The sequence below is a fragment of the Acomys russatus genome, chromosome 29, assembly GCF_903995435.1.
Source record: "Acomys russatus chromosome 29, mAcoRus1.1, whole genome shotgun sequence".
NCBI lineage: Eukaryota > Metazoa > Chordata > Mammalia > Rodentia > Muridae > Acomys > Acomys russatus.
The window spans coordinates 23992334-24009853 of NC_067165.1; the positions used below are offsets into that span (position 1 = coordinate 23992334).

The following is a 17520-nucleotide window of genomic DNA, read 5'->3' on the forward strand; positions in this document are numbered from 1 at the left end:
AACTTCCACTCTACAGTCCAGGCTGGTCTTGAACTAGTGGCAATTCCAAAGCCTTGGGACTCTTGAGGGCTGAGGTAACATTCTGATTTCATTTCATTTCTGAGGAATTAATTCTTCCTTAGAAAAGACTGGTAAAATAAAGGCAGCTAACTCAAGAACACTCTGAGATTCCTTCTATAGAACTTGAATGTCTGGTGGAAGGGGAAAGAAGCCAAACACAGGGAAGAGCTTACCTTTCTAGTCATCCTGACCAGGGCGTGGTTCAATGACCCCTCCAAAGCAGATCCTCTAGTCTCTGTAGCCTATGCCTCCCTAAACATCCAGTAAACGTGCTTTTATTATTTCATTATTTTTTATATATTGATTTATTTCTCTATTATGTACACAGTATTCTGCCTGCTCGCCAGAAGAGGGCACCAGATCTCATTATAGATGGTTGTGAGCCACCATGTGGTTGCTGGGAATTGAACTCAGGACCTCTGGAAGAGCAAATAGTGCTCTCAACCTGTGAGCCATCTCTCCAGCCCTATTTTTTTGTTTTTTTGAGACAGGGTTTCTTTGTGTAGCCCTGGCTGTCCTGGACTCACTTTGTAGACCAGGCTGGCCTGGAACTTAACAACTTCCCACCTGCCTCTGCCTCCCAAGTGCTGGGATTGAAAGTGAATCACCACGCCCGGCCCTTTTTTTTTTTAATTATTATTTTATTATTTCTATTAGCCACTTTGCTGCTTGCCAACAATAAACACCAAATTAAACACTGCTTCAGTGGATTACCGGTAGGATAAGGCAGAATTCAGATGTAAGTTGACACTAACTGCACATAAACTTAACACTCAATGTAAACTGACACAGAAGTGTGATTAAACACGGTCAAAGTGAGTGTGGGGGCAACTAGCCTGTTAACCACCTCCTAGCACTACTGCTTTACCATCAGGACACATCTATGTCCTTAACGAAAACCACCTTAACATACCTGACATGGGTCTTCAATACCCATTCTATTCCAGGAAAAGCCTCAGGAGTTTTCAGTCACCTGAAAATTGAGAAATAAGGAATGAGTCTTTGGAAGAAACTTTAAAGACAAACAAAATAAGATAGAGATTCTGCATGCAATTACACATTACAGGAAAGAAACATGCAACTTTTCAGAAAATTCAAAAACATTGCATTGTGAATATCAATACATTGTCTTAGGGGGCTCACCCTTGTGCATTTTAAAATAGCTGAGCAGAAAGCTTTACTCTGGGGTGCGGCAGGTCTTCTTGTCTACAGTCATTGAAATTTTACAATGTGTCATCTAAGATGTCAGACTTTGTGCCCAGGTTACATTACAGTTCAGTCGTGATGGGCAGGATTATTAAGAGTTATGGATAATTTATGCGGCAGCATATGGATTTTTTTTACAGCTATTTTTATTAAACCAGTTTTGCAAAGTTTTAACATTAAAATTAACAACTAAAGAATTGTTTATGCAAGTTGCTGTCACAGTTTATATAAAAAGAGAAATATGTGCTATTAAAATCAGACATTTAGGTTACCTTTGGTTTTTTGCGATGCATGTTAGCTTTACACATCCTGATTCTCTTGCGATAATTTTCCTTTAAAAAGGGGGGTATACAGTGATCTCTTTTCATCAAAACAAGACATAATGCCCTGAAAGCTGACTTCAAACCATGGTTGAAAATTCAGTTATTTACACTTTATCACAATCTATAAATACATTTTTTGTTGGTGTGTTTTAAAAAGAAAAAAAATGCCCATCATGCACTGCTACAAGCAGCTTGGCACTTCACACAAGAGGATTTTTCACCCCCGAGCAGTTTAGGTGGCTCTTAGGGAAGGAATGAGGTCCCTGGGAATTAAGACTGGAAATAAGGCCAACCAATTCCATTGTTTTCTCGTTCTTATGGGAGGAAGTTCAGGACCAGCCCATCATACCAGCACCTGCCCCGGGCCAGCTGAATCTTTAGGATTGTAAGGGAAAACCTTCAAGGGCACTCAGGTTTTGCTGAATTGTGGTTTCTGAACACAAGTGAAATCAATGACTGAGCACACAGATTTGGTGTTACTCTTAACGGCTACTAGGGGCTCCACAGAAGGTGCAGGCTAGGGTGGCTGGCACTTGAAGTACCTATACCTTCACATGAAAGGCAATCTGTGTTTTAGTCAGTTGGGTTTTTCTTTCTAAAAATTACAATTTTTTGATAGGACAGAATAAAACTGCTTTCAACAACTTCCAGGGGGTGAAAAAGCTTTGGTTCTTTTTAAACTAAAACTTAACAACTCATAAACTTTTTTTTGGTAAACTTAAAATAAAACCCCCACCACCACTTTTAAGAATGTCTCCAAACTTTTAACAAGCCCATTAACTTTAGAGTTAATTTAAGTTTATGTGAAAGAGAAAACTATTTTATTGTCCACCCCCAAAAATGACAATTCATCACATTTACTTTGATTAAAAAAGGACTAAACTTTATTGACAAACTGCTGCAGACATTTTGACATAAGTTTAAGCTACCTATTTAGGCAGACTTACACATGTAGCATTTAATCTTCCGAGAACAAAATGGGAGGACGGTACAAATCCATTAGGACTTTAACTTATGTACAAAGTGGATTTTGATTCCTTTTTCATTCAGCTGCAGTGTCCCTTTTTATATCATGCTAGTGTTGAGACATACTTGACTACCTTGGGAACAGCCCAAAATTGACAATGGTCAAGTTAATGAACATCATCAGCTTTTGGCCCCAGTGTCCAAGTGAGTTTTTCATGGAGTGCAGAATCTCAGATGGACAAAATACTTTCACATTTTAAATACTGAAAATTTGATTATTAGTACTATTACTGAGAAGATTACGGCTAAAAAGTACTCCATCAAATTCCATTTAGGTGGCCAGTTTCTCTCTGCCATCAGTCTTATTCAAACCCCACCCCACCCCACTAAGTATCTCTCAACACTGTATGTCTGGGGCTAGATTTCAAAACCCACATAATGAAAAAGTCAGTTTTACAAACCTAATTTTGCTGTTGTTTTAAGTCAATTAACGTTAAAAATTGCATCAACTATTTAATTCATGAGGATCTTTCATATTAAAATTTAACCTTAAGATTCAACCGCCATGTGCTTTTAAAGGAAATGTTTTTAGAGACATCTGAGCTTACTTTTACATGGTGGCACCTACTGCCGTTAACATTGTGATTTTACATCTTAAGCAGCCCTGAATTTTGAAATGTAGCCTAGTTTGGGATTCTGCAACTATGACTTTACGGGGTGCCTCAAATCAAAACTAAGAAAAAGTTAACAAGCCTTTACTTCAGAACCTTTAAGCAAGCAATGCCACTTTTGAAACTAACATGTTTGTGGTTTTTTTCAACTTTTTTTTATTATAAAAGGTACACTGTTTATATTTAAACAACAAAGAAAAAAAGCATCTACACACTTAAAAAATTAATTCGATATTCCTAAATCTATTTGAACTCATTTTAAAATACTACATACAGAAGCCAGAATGCAGAGTTAAGAATGGAGGAAGGTGGGGGAAAAGAAAGGGACCACGAAGAAAAACACTTAGACAATTACTTGTCTGTTGTGGGTAAAGCAACAGGAATCCTGGGATACAAGAAATCAGTAACAACTTTGCTCATAACTGATATTTTCCCCTCCTGTCTTTTTAATAACGTCCATATGGGTGTTCTCTGTAGGCTCCCTTCACTGGCCTAGCTGGGGGGGCCTTCAGTGATGGCCTGGTCCCATTCCAGTCATCTTGTCCTGTGGGAAAAGCAAAACAGTTTATAAACCATGTGCCAGTGTTTCTTTGGGACAACCATGGATGGACAACATCAAGTGTATGTCACCAACAATACTATTTATCTTCTAGTATCTTGATACATTGCAAGTATTCCTCGCTTTCCTCTTTATGTGGCCCTCCTTGATCAGCATGGGTAAATCTCCCACAATTTTAAGTAGAAGACAAAAGGGAACAATTCAGAACTGAACAGTTCTCTTGAGCAGCAACAGTCTCCATAAGCAGCATGATTGATACCCAGCACCAAACCCTGGGTAAATCAACACCTTGCTTGAAGCAGTGAGTCTACATTTGCTATCAGCCTCAGCTAGGATGGCAAACATCTTTAAGTTTTTCACTTTGCAGGTAGCCTCTTTTAAGGCAAGAGCAAGTGGAAAAACGTGTTCTGTTCTCCAGAAACGAACAAGACCTTCCACCATAACATGGTACTCAAACCCTAGAGGAAAAAAGTATGCTCAAATGCTGCATTATGTAAGTGTTGGGAATTTCCTAGTTCCATTCTCATGCCGACAGCCCTAACGAGCCAGCTAGCACTCTCAAAAGGTTTTCCTTTGTGACAGCAAAGCTTGAGATGATCACTTAATTCTACAGATGACCTCTTAGGAAGATAAACTGGGCTTAAACTTATTCTTCCCACTAATTCCCACCATCACCATTGGTAAACTCACGCCTCCCTTAGATACTAGCTACCATTACCACAGGTCTTACTAGTACAATACGCAAGGCCCACCGACTTCTCAAGATGCTCCTGGATACCAACAAAGTTTACTTTTCTAATTCTCTTTAGAAAGGCAGATGCAGCCAGGCGGTGGTGGTGCACGCCTTTAATCCCAGCACTCGGGAGGCAGAGGCAGGTGGATAGCTGTGAGTTCGAGGCCAGCCTGGTCTACAAAGTGACGCCAGGATAGCCAAGGATACACAGAGGAACCCTGTCTCGAGAAACCAAAAAAGGAAAGAAAGAAAGAAAGAAAGACAGACAGGCAGATACCAGAACATACTGATAATGGCAACAGTACACCAGGAACACAATAATAGCCTGCCCTCGCCCTCTGTTTCTGGAAGCAGGAGCTCACTGTGTGTCTCAACTTAGCATAGACCTGAACTCAGTATGTAGCTTAACCTGGTTTCAAACTCACAATCTTGTTACTACCTTAGTCTGCATCTCTCTTTTTTTGAATCAGGATCTCCTGTAGCTTACGCTGCTCTCAAATTAAGATCTTCCTGCCTCCATTTTCAAAGTGGTACAATGCGTATTTTTCCAGAAAAAAAGAAATGCAGTTTTGCCAAACACATAGGGAAACTCTTGTGTCATGCCTCACTGACAGAGGGAAGTGCTCAACTACAACCACCGCTCCTTCTAACACTGACACATGAACGGAGAGCTGCAATGCTACTATGGCAACACTGCAGTACTATTTAGCTAAAACTATCTGGGTGTGTGTGTGTGTCAAGAGCTGATTGGCTGTATCTTGCCAATGGGTTATGCTTAGTTTCTTATGGTAGGACCCACTGGATTCCTTTTCTAACTCTCTCTGTAGAATATCTTAAGACGAACTGTTAACAGCAGGGAACTCCTCAGGGATGCTGAACACCTATGTTTAAAACAGCTGCTCTCTCTGCATACAGTGCTACATGACATACCCTCAGAGAGCCATTAACAGAAACCATACTTAGCTCCTAAGGACACACCTAAGCAATGTGTTTTGAATCAGGGAAGGCAGCTGGGTTTTATTACTTTCCAAGCCTAAGCTACTTTATGAGATCAATAACTGAGCTGAGGATTGGGGAAGAGTACTTGTCTAGTAGCCAAGAAGTCCCGAGTTCTATCCCTAGGTACCACATAAAACCAGCCATGCTGTAATCCTAGAAGAAATCAGAAAACCAAAGCCATCATCAGCTGTACAGTTCAGACCAACCTGAGGTATGTGAAACACAGTAAGAATAAAACTTGTTCTGGGTGTCCTGGAACTCACTCTGTAGACCAGGCTGGCTTCAAACACACAGCGATCCGCCTGCCTCTGCCTCCTGAGTGCTGGGATTAAAGGCGTGCGCCACCACCACCTAGCTAGAATAAAACTTTTTAAAAAGGAAGAAACTTGACTTGAGGTGTCTCCCAACTAGAAAGGAGCTTGGTGCTACTACTGAAGGCTTTGATTTGATTCTAACAGGTACTATTTTTGCCTTCTATCAGTTGTGATAAGCTGCTTTCAGATGACTTTTTTTCCCCCTGCAATGGTATTGTTTTCAGTGACTTCCAATTTTTTTCCCTTTAAATAAGGGAGGGATACAGCTAGACAAGTAAGCTCTTATATCTATCAACATGGCCAACCTATCAGTAGCAAAAGGTCCAAGCCAGCTGTGGACTAGGTATGTGCTGCCCAACAGAACCAATCAGCGTCACCTGAGAAGTGCCCCAGTCCAGGTAGGCAGGGCCTGAGCCCCGGAGACTCCCAAAGTTACATCTATCAGCACAGCAGTCTTCTGAAGGCTTCTCCTCAGGTATGTGACTGCCTGGTTTCCAAGAATCCATCAACCAGCACTTTTCCAGACGTTAACTTGCACATTTTACCCCACCATAGAAACAAAAACATACCATAGGCTTCATAAGAATCCTGAACCTCCCCATGTCCATAGTCATAATATTCTGACTCCCTGGAAAGCAAAAAATAGAACATTAAAAAGCATTAGTTTTACCATTCCTTCAATACTCTACATCTCAGACATTTTATTATTTATAAAATAGGAGAAATATTTGTTCTGTTCATTCCCTAATCACCCCAATAGTTCCAAAACATGTATAAACTATATATTTACTAAGAAGTCTGGTTAAGTATAGCAAGGGAGGAAATTAAAGGTTTTGGAGAAAGGGTTTCCCAATGTAATAGCTCTGGCTGTCCTTGAACTCACAGCGATCCACCTGCCTCTGCCTCTCAAGTGCTGGGATTAAAGGCGTGTGCTACCACGCCCACCCCTAAATTGAGGTTCTTAAACTATAATTATTATGTTTAATTCATACAGCTCACCAGGAGAGAACAAACAGGAAAAGACATGTTTTGTGCCTACTACAAATATCTGAGACTCTTTTACAAGCAATCAGAGGCAAGGCAAGCGTGTGCACGCGCAAACACACACACACACACACACACACACACACACACACACACACACACACACACACACAAAATACATAGGCACAGTCAAAGCTACTTTAAGATAAATTAAAAAACTAACAAACCTAGGTTAAGCTTCTAGTTTGTTCTTAAAAACACAGGCATCTCCAATGTGATGGGATGAGTTGACTGACTGCCATGAGAGAAAGCCTCCTTGTGTCTACAGCTGTTCTTGAACTCCTGATCCCTTGCTGAGATCAAACTCAGGACTTCATGAATGCTAGGCAAGCACTCTACTAACTTATGATACTTCCTCCAAGACCTGAGCAAGGTTATTCATAGCTTAGGGATTTTTCAACAATTAGCCTCAGACCTAAATTATAATATAAAATTCAGTTATCCAAATTTTCAGGCCCATGGATACGCCTGCAAGTCATCAAAAGCAGAGGAGATACCTTAAAAATGTTAAGTCAGACACCTTAGGTTGGTGTTTGCCCTCCACGTCCATCTCCCATCCATCTAGGACACTACACAGTACGTGACTCACCCTTGGCTCTGGCTGTAATAGCCTTCATACCCTTCATAACTCTGCTCTGCATATGTATCATCATATCCCTGGAACAGACAAGTTAGAAGGTCAGAACTGCATAGAATACTAAATGCAACCCATGGGGGGGCATCATGGGCTTCTGAAAAAACAGGACATGAAAACTTTCTCAGAAATATTAATACCCACTGTAGAACAGTGAATAAAGATAAATCTCAAGCATGTTTTAGTATTAAAAGCTCTTAGTACAATTCTGTATGTTGAACTACAGCTTACTTTTCATTTAAATAATACAGAGATAGTAATAGTGCCTTAAAACAGAAGAAAAATCATCTCATAGTCAAAATCAACTGAACAAGAATGCAGACTCCAAATCTTTTTTTTTTTCTTTGTTATTTTGAGAAAGGGATTTTCTTTGTGTTAGCAGCCTTGGCCATCCTGGACTCACTCTGTAGACTAGGCTGTTCTCACAGAGACCTATCTGCTTTGTGTTGAAAATAATGGCATGAGCTACTATGCCTGACCACAGCTTCCAAATCCTCCTCCTCCTCCTCTTTTTTTTTTTTTTTTTTTTTTTTTAAGGCAGAAACGGTTTCTCTGTGTAGCTTTGGCTGTCTTGGACTTACTTTGTAAACCAGGCTGGCCCCAAACTCAACAGTGATCTGCCAACATGCCCAACCAGATTCCAAACTTTAAAGCAACATTTTCTACCTACACCCAGCAATAAGACTCTTTTCACTCAACTTTCTCTGGCAACCTAGGTATGGAAGAAATGATACATTGTTCAAAACGTTCTTACATAATCTTCATATGTTTCTGGTGCAGGTGGTGGAGGCAAAGGTATTCTCTGGATGCCTGCTGTCCGGGTTCTGGGTGTTGGAGCACCCCTCACAGTTGGCGGGGGTGGCACTCCTCGAGTCACAGTGGCACCTCTGGTGATAGAGCCTCTCACTGGGGTTCCACGAACCAAAGCCCCTCGAGGAGGTCCAACACCACGACCTCTACAAAAAGAAAATTTATACTGAGATCTTAATAATACATCTATATGCATGCTAAGGGTTGTTCATAAATTCTGAAGCTAGAATGATTTTATATTTTTCAAGTACTTACTTATTTGAGACAAGGACTCCCTGTGTAGCTCTAGTGGCTTGGAATTCATAAAAATCCACATGCCACTGCCTCTGCTCAAGTGTTGGGATTAAAGGTGTGTACCACCACACCCAGCTAATCTTAACTTTGTTTTTGTTACGGGGGGGGGGGGGGGGGGGGTTTGTTTGTTTGTTTGTTTGTTTTCAAGACAGGGTTTCTGTCCAGGAACCAGGGTGGCCTCAAACTCAAAGATCCACCTGACTCTGTCTCCTGAATGCTGGGATTAAAGGCATATGCCATCTGTACCCCTGCATTTAATTAAAAAATTTTCAGTGTATATGCATGTATAGTTTTGTTTTGTTAAGATTAAAAAAATATTTATTTCTTATGTATATAGTATTCTGCCTGCATGCCAGAAGAGGGCACCAGAATCTCATTATAGATGGTTATATGTCACCATGTGGTTGCTGGGAATTGAACTCTGAACCTTTGGAAAAACAGGCAGTGCTCTTAACCTCTGAGGCATCTCTCCAACCCCTTGTTAAGATTTTTTATTTTATGTGTATGGGTATTTTGTATGCACACATCTCTGTGTACTATGTGTGCTTGTGCCCAGAGGCCAGAAGGTGTTGTTGGGTCCTCCAGAACTGGAATCACAGATGATTATGAACCATGATGTGGTTGCTGGGAATTTAATTCTGGTCCTCTGGAAGAGAAGAGCAGTCAGTGTTCTTAACCACTAAGCCATCTCCTCTCTAGCCCCTGTCTTTCTGTCTGTATCCTCATTTTTTTTCCCCCAAGATAAAGTTTCTCTGTGTAGCCTTGGCTATCGTGGTACTCACTTTGTAGACCAGGCTGGCCTGGAATTTACAGAAGTCCTCCTGCCTCTACCTCACTGAGTGTGAGATTAAAAGGCATGAGCTACCATGCCCAGCTAAAGTCTATATTGCTTGCCCTTTTTGTTTTGTTTTGTTTCATAAAGCCCAGTCTGGTCTTTTTTTTCTCCCCCTCCGAGACAAGGTTTCTCTGTGTACCCTTGGCTGTCCTAGACTTTCTTTGTAGACCAGGCTAGCCTTGAACTCACAGTGATCCACCTGCCTCTGCCTCCCGAGTGCTAGGATTAAAAGTGTGCGCCACTAAACCCGGCTCCCAGTCTGGCCTTGAACTCACTATGTAGCCAAGGATAACCTTGCACTTCAAGCCTCTACTTTCTAAGTTCTTAGATTATGTGTCACAATACACTGGTTTGTGCAGTGCAAGCATCAAACCCAGGAGAGATTTATACATGCTAGGCAAGCACCCTTACCAACTGAGGCACATCTCTAATCCTAAAACAGACTTTAAAGCACAGAATAATATCCATATCAGGGATGTAAACTAGGAGATTCTCTTGGCTCAATTAAGGATCAGAGTGCCTCAGGCAGGTCTAGGCTGTCTGAATATGACATGAACGTTAACCACAAAGGCTAAGATTCTGAAGTCATACCATACAGCCAGGCTTGAGGGCTTATGACTTTAGTAGCAGCACTTGGGAGGCAGGAGCAGGCGGATCTCTTTTGAGTTTCAGACTGAACTGGTCTATGTAACAAGTTCTAGGTCATTCAGGGCTACATACATAGTGATATTCTTTTTTAAAAAGCAAGCAAAGGCTGGAGAGATGGCTCAGAGGTTAAGAGCACTGACTGCTCTTCCAGAGGTCCTGAGATCAATTCCCAGCAACCACATGGTGGCTCACAACCATCTATAATGAGACCTAGAGCACTGTATACATAGTAAATAAATAAATATTTAAAAAAAAAAAAAAAAAAAAAAAAAAAAAAGCCAAAAAGACATCTAGGGTAAACACACCAGCTGATTAGGCCCAACAATCTGAGTTCCTACCATATTGTCCTTCAAAATGCATGCACACACACCCACACTCACCAAAGCCCACGAATAATTTTTTTAAATGCTAGAACCATCCAAAATTTAAAGCCTCAAAATTTCAGTAGGAAACACTTGACTAGAATTCTATACTTGATATATCATACAAATCCTCAGATTACTCTCGAATTAGAGGTAATAGACAACCAGCAGTCAAATTTATATCTCCTTTCAACTAATTTTTTACCTGGGAACAGGTGGAGGAGGTGGGGCAGCTCCTCGTCCTCTCACAGGTACCCCACGACCACGGGAGGGTTCAGGAACTCCATTCAAGTAGGACAATTCTAGAAATTGCTCCTGGCAGATATCATCCATCATATCCTGGGAATTAAAAACAACAAAGAATATGTGTAACATCTCTGTTTTCTAAAATTCACATGATCTTAAAGAATAGCCTTGAAGCTGGAAAGAGTGGCACATATCTTGATCCCAACACCCACCCCTGGAAGCAGACACAAGCAGATCTCTATGAGACTGAGGCCAGCCTGGTCTACATAGTTTTGAGTTCTACAATAGCCAGAGAAACACACTCCCAAAAAGAACACCTTCGAAGACCTAGATGATGTCTCAAGTCAAATAACTGTGAGGACTGAACCCAGGTTATTCGGCTTCTGTGTCAAATGCTTTTTACCCACTTATAGGACATGCACTCCTCCCATTTCCCACAAGAAACATTCAATCTGATGTAATTTTAGTTATCTTGGATATTAGTAGAGCATGTCTCCCACAACTCTCCCCTTTCCTTGACCATGATGTCTGTCACTGCTATTTAAGACTAGACGGGAGGCAAGAATCAATGCCCAGCTCATTGCTCAGGAGTCCCCAACTGTCACATTTGTCAATTAAGATAATTTTCAGTCTACTATAAAGTATTTAACAAATATAAATGAATTTTGGGGAGCTGGAGACATAGCTTAAATGATAGGATGTTTGCTTAATATGTATGAACAAGCCCTGGGCTGGAGCCCTAACCCTGTATTGTATCAGGTGTGGCAGTGCATGCCTTTAATAATATAGCAACTGAGGGGCATGAAGATCAATGAATTCAAGGCCATGCTGGACAACTTGAAAGTTTCAACAAAACAGTGTTTTATTTAGGCTGCAGTCCCAGACTCCAGATACCTTATTATATATTTGGAAAAACTCCAAAATCTGGAGGGAGGGTGATTCCCAAACATTTCAGAACAGTTAAGACAACTGATACATAACCTGTTCTATAATGAGAATTACACACCATTTTCTAGGCATGGTGGGACACATCTCTAATCCTAGCAGTTGGGAGGAAGAGGCAGACAGACCTCTGCAAGCTGGAGACCAGCCTGGGTTACATGCTGAGTTCCAGGCCAAGCATGGATATATAGTGAGACCCTGTCTCAAATGAACAAAAATAAAAAAAGAAAATTACATGTCATCAGTAGTCATGTCTGTAACACACACCTCTTATAAATCAGACTCTGAATAAAAACTCTATCAGAAGAACCCTTCTGTGTGCCACATTAGAAATTAATTTACTGAGGCTGGAGAGATAGCTCAGCTGTTAAGAGCACTGTCTGCTCTTCTGGAAGTCCTGAACCTCCAGCAACCTCGAGGTTTCCAGCAACCACATGGTGGCTCACGACCATCTATAATGTGATCTGCTGCCCTCTTCTGGTGTACAGGCATGCATACATGTAGGCAAACCACTATATGTTATAAATAAAAAAATCTTAAAAAAAAAAAAGAGCAAGGGAATTACAATCAGGATGTAATGTGAGTAAGTTATAATAAAAAAATTTTTTAATTTCTGAACACTGGATGCTGTAAACTTTCCCATGTCAACTCTAGATTCAAGAAGTCTAGCTAGCATACAAAAACTCAGTGCAGACTTGCCTTAAGTAATTTTCTTTCTTCTCTTTTTTTGTGGTTTTTTTTTGTTTTGTTTTGTTTTTTTGAGACAGATTCTTTCTGTGTTAGCTCTGGCTGTCCTGCACTCCCTTTGTAGAACAGGCTGGGCTTGAACTCACAGTGATCCATCTGCCTCTGCCTCCCGAGTGCTGGGATTAAAGGCATGTGCCACCATGCCCAGTTTTAAGTAACTTTCTTAATACTACTTCCTAGATCCAGAGTAGTACCAGAATACTGAACTGAACGAAGATGTCATTAAATCTTGGGTAACACATCAGAGATGCAGGAGACTGATGACAGCAGATAATAGCGCACATTAATGAAGCCACATTAAGCAAGGACACCTTGGAGTACAGTGCTTTGAGAATGAGGTGTAAGTAGTGGGAACTTTGGAAAAATGAACAAAGCAGACTCTAGTCAAGAATTCTAGCCTTTACAACCATATCTTTTCCCTTGCGTAGATGAAAAAAGAATATGTATTTCCTTACTGGTACTAGGAATTTCTTGACTTCCTCCATGGCGTGGGCCATAAGGGCATAAGCCTCACATGGGGGTCCAAAGACTTCAATGAAGACATGCAGATCCATATTCAAATGGGCATATTTCGGGTCTCCACCCTTGCGCAACTCTTCCTCCTATGGGAGAATGCAAAGAACACCAAATCATATACAGACTAAAAGAAAGCAATACTGTTACCTCTAGGCCAAAAGGAGAGCAAGAAGTAAATTTTTAAAAATGAATCCCTTCTCTCCCACCCACCACCCCCCCAACCCATTTTTCGAGACAGGATTTCTCTATGTAGCCTTGGCTGTCCTGGATTCACTTTGTAGACCAAGCTGGTCTCAAACTCAGAGATCCACATGCCTCTGCTGGGATTTAAAGGCCTGTGCGACCATGCTTGGCTAAAAAATGAACTCTTAAGGGTAGTACACCAAGTCCTAGAAACTAACTTATACTTCTCACTTAAACTATATTTGGTTAACTGTTCCCCTAAACCACTGGAGCATTCACTGCAGTAACTTAGGAATAACATGTTACAGCTTAGTTTTAGAATCTATTCAGATTAACAGTTGTTTGCTCAGTACTTAAGTGTATACATGCATTAGCTTTTCAATCTGTTAGAGCTCTATTTCCACCAGCCCTGTTCATGTGTTTTTATTGTCTAGGAGTTCCAATGGAGGAACAGAGTTAGGACAGAGAAGAAAATTGCTTAGAAATTTCATTAACTAAAACAACAGACTTCAGATTCATTCTGTGCATCTAGTGAAAAATGTTAAAAGACAAAAGAAAAAGACTAAGAAAACAAGATCTAACAATTAAACTACCTAGTTAGGCCCTCAAAAGACAAATTTCTTGATTTATCAGGTAAGTCTTATCTAAAAAGCTGAAAAAACTATTACGTGTAGTAAGAAGTTTCTTGTGAACTAGCAGCACACTGTGTAAGATGTTATGGACTGGAAGAGGGGGCGGGCTTAGATAGGTTCTATTTGTCCAGATAAGTCATGTTTCCTTTTGGAATCTACTCTTTTAGCAGGTCTCACATTCCTGTTGGCTAGAAATCAAACGATCTAACCCCAAACTCACCAACACTAACATCACTGGTCTCATTATTTCCTGTCACTGGAAAACTGGGTATGCGGTTCACATTTTAGTGTCTTCAATCTGGTTAAGTTTAGTATACCCAGTTCTCATTTCAGGTTTTCAGAGGTAAGTTTATCAAAGTAACAATGTTTCTTAGTATATCATAATATAACACAGGCAAAATGGGGGGGGGGGGGGGGGAAATCAGGCTGGAGAGATAGCTTAGCAGTTAAAAGCTCTGGCTGTTCTTCCAGAGGTCCTGAGCTCAAATCCCCGTACCCACATAGTCGCTCTTAACTGTCTATTAACTGTAGTCCTATAGGATCTGTTGCCCTCTTTCAGTATGCAGATGTACATGCAGACAAAACATCCATACACATAAAATAAACACATATCTTTTTATAAATAAAAAGGAAAAAAAAAGGCCGGGCGTGGTGGCGCACGCCTTTAATCCCAGCACTCGGGAGGCAGAGGCAGGCGGATCGCTGTGAGTTCGAGGCCAGCCTGGTCTACAAAGTGAGTCCAGGACAGCCAAGGCTACACAGAGAAACCCTGTCTCGAAAAACCAAAAAAAAAAAAAAAAAAAAAAGGAAAAAAAATATCATTAGGATCTATCTAAGTTCTTCGCAACAGTGCCAGTGAGTGCTCCGATGCAATGAAAGCACACAGCAGTCATATTCTGAATGCTGGAAGGTTAGAGGCAGTACATATCTTTAATCCTAGCACGTGGGAGACAGAGACAGGCAGATCTTTGAGATCAACCTGGCTTACATAGCATGTTCCAGGCCAGTCAAAGCTACACAATTAGACACTGACTCAACCCCCTTCCAACCCCGCCCCTTAACAAGCCCCAAAATGTTTGCTTGCATAAGACACTCATATCAGACCCTAGGCAACTAGAAGGCATTAGGATTTTATTTTGCCCATTATGAACTTACCTTGGCTTTGTCTCTCATTGAACCCTTCCCCAAGACAGAGATCTTTGCACCAGTCTCTTCCTGCAGTCTTTTGATTGTATTTCCTTGCGGTCCAAGAATCTTCCCCACAAAATTAAACTGACAGAAAATTTAAAATCAGAATTCTAAATAAACATTTGATCTTCAACATCCCTATAGAGTAAGAATCTTTATATATAAACATATATGAAATCCCTATTTTACTCAAGGGACAGCGTTGGAAGGGCTGAGACAGTGCCTCACCGTGTGTGGTAACTAGAAGTGGCAGTTCCTAGACCTGAATTCAGATGGCCTGATAAAGTCTGGTACTCCTTGCACAAATCACTGGAGACAGGACTTCTCTGTGTAGGCCTGGCAGTCCTCAAAATCCGTACCTGCCTTTGTCTCTAGAAGTAGCTTTTTTGTTTTGTTTTGTTTTTTCGAGACAGGGTTACTCTGTGTAGCCTTGACTGTCCTGGACTCTCTTTGTAGACCAGGTTGGCCTTGAACTCACAGAGATCCACCTGCCTCTGCCTCTCAAATGCTGGGATTATAGGCATGCGCCACCACTGCCCAGCTTTTTCTTTTTTCAAAGAATTTATTTATTTATTATTTATACAGTACTCTGACCCCATGTACGCCTGCAGGCCAGAAGAGGGCACCAGATATCATTATAGATGGTTGTGAGCCACCATGTGGTTGCTGGGAGTTGAACTCAGGATATCTGGAAGAAGAGACAGTGCTCTTAACCTCTGAGCCATCTCTCCAGCTCCTAGAAGCAGCTTTTTAAAAAGCAAATTCTAAAAGGCTAGAGAGATGGCTCAGGGGTTAAAAACACTTATAACCATCTGTGATTCCAGTTCCGATGCATCCTATACCCTTCTTCTGCCTTTCTCAGGAACTGTCCACACATGTTGCACATACACACATTCAGACAACATATTCACATGCATTAAATTAAAATAAAATCAAGTTCATCCCATTTGAGAACATGTGTTATATTTTATTTGTCGTAAATTTTAAGTCAGGAGCAGAAAAATGACTCGTGGTTAAAATTACTTGCTACTCTTGCAGAAGATTTAGGTTCTGTTCCCAGCATCCACAGAGCAATTCACAACTGTCTGCAGCCCCAGTCCCAGGGAGATCTGATATACTCTTCTGGCTTCCTTAAGCACAAAGCATGCGAATGGTGCACATATGATATACATGCAGGCACTCACACAAACACATAAAACAAGTCCTAAGTCAATCTTTTGACAAAGAGCAATGCTTTAGGGATCCAGAATTTTACTTTTGGGCCTAGAGCCTGAGCAAAACATAAGAGAAAGAAATTATTTTTGATTACTATAAGTACCCGTATTTCCTTCTTGACTAAAATTGTGCTATTAGTTCTGGACTTTGCGATTTTAACTTCTAGAAACAGGTACTTCAAACATAGAGAAGCTTTACAGGTGGACGCACGCACGGCCACTGCACGTCCTCATCAAAGCCACAACTCACCAACCTACAACAGTAACTCACAGAACCGAGCCACTTTCACACTTACCTTTGGATACTGCTTGACTGGTATTAGTACCCGCTCTTTCAGCTTCATGTTCTTATGAGAAAATAAATCCAAGTAATTCTCCTCATCGTCTTTTTTTGAATCTCCTTTCTGAATCTTCTCAATTTCTGAATAAGAAAAACAGAACTTAATTTTTGTACTTTTAAATAAAGACATTTGGCAAGACTGCTTAAAGCAGTATTGTGGAGTACTGAGTTTTAAAAAAAAAAAAAAAAAAAAAGAGCAAACAGTTCAGATGAATGTGCTAATTTTAGGTATTCTGGGTGAGGCACCCAGAGAGCTTCTAAGAGGTTGACTGTGGAACCAGCATCCTGTTTCCCACCCTCATCTGAAGTATCTATGACACCCGTTCACATGTTTCTTTACTTAAGAGTACATGCAAGCCAGGCGCGGTGGCCCACGTCTTTAATCCCAGCACTCTAAGGCAGAGGCAGGCAGATCGCTGTGAGTTCGAGGCCAGCCTGGTCTAAAAAAGCAAGTCCCGGACAGCCAGGACTGTTACACAGAGAAACCCTGTCTCAAAAAACCTAAAAACAAAAATTAGAACAAATCAAAATCTTCAGGAAGAAAAAAATAGAAAGGGAATTAGAGAGATGTCTTAGCCATGAGGAGCCCACACTGCACTGAGAAGTCTTAAGCTCAGGACTCGGTACAGAGTGACTTTCAAGCACCTCTAATACTCCAGGATCCAAAGCAGTCTTCTGGACTTCATAGGTACTGACAAATACATATGAAAATTAAAACTAAAACAAGACAAAAATTTTTTTCTATAAAAGCCGGGCACAGCGGCTGTTTCCAGCTAACTGATCACAACTAATTATAGATCTGTTTTGTCTCTACTCCCATTGTTTCACCTGACCAGCTAAAGAAAGAGAAGTTTACCAATAAAGAAACAAAAATTAGGGCTAGAGAGATGGCTCAGAGGTTAAAACCACCAACTATTCTTTCAAAGATCCTAAGTTCAATTCCCAGCAACCACATGGTGGCTCACAACCATCTATAATGAGATCTGGTGCCCTCTTCTGGTGTGCAGGCATACACTCAGGTGCAACACGGTACACATAATAAATAAATTAAAAA

General features: G+C 40.8%; 1 protein-coding gene across 1 annotated transcript in view; it reads right to left on the reverse strand.

Moving 5' to 3' along the window:
* Window positions 1–2445: 2445 nt before the first annotated feature.
* The window catches only part of Khdrbs1 (KH RNA binding domain containing, signal transduction associated 1), a 30009-nt gene continuing 14934 nt past the window's right edge, over window positions 2446–17520 (reverse strand). The window contains exons 2-9 of the mRNA XM_051170997.1: window positions 16423–16547; window positions 14880–14996; window positions 12849–12995; window positions 10664–10797; window positions 8264–8465; window positions 7465–7532; window positions 6401–6459; window positions 2446–3770 (exon numbers count right to left, since the gene is read on the reverse strand). Coding sequence (XP_051026954.1) covers window positions 3673–3770; window positions 6401–6459; window positions 7465–7532; window positions 8264–8465; window positions 10664–10797; window positions 12849–12995; window positions 14880–14996; window positions 16423–16547 — 950 coding nt within the window. The 3' untranslated portion in view covers window positions 2446–3672. The remainder of the gene's footprint in view (window positions 3771–6400; window positions 6460–7464; window positions 7533–8263; window positions 8466–10663; window positions 10798–12848; window positions 12996–14879; window positions 14997–16422; window positions 16548–17520) is intronic.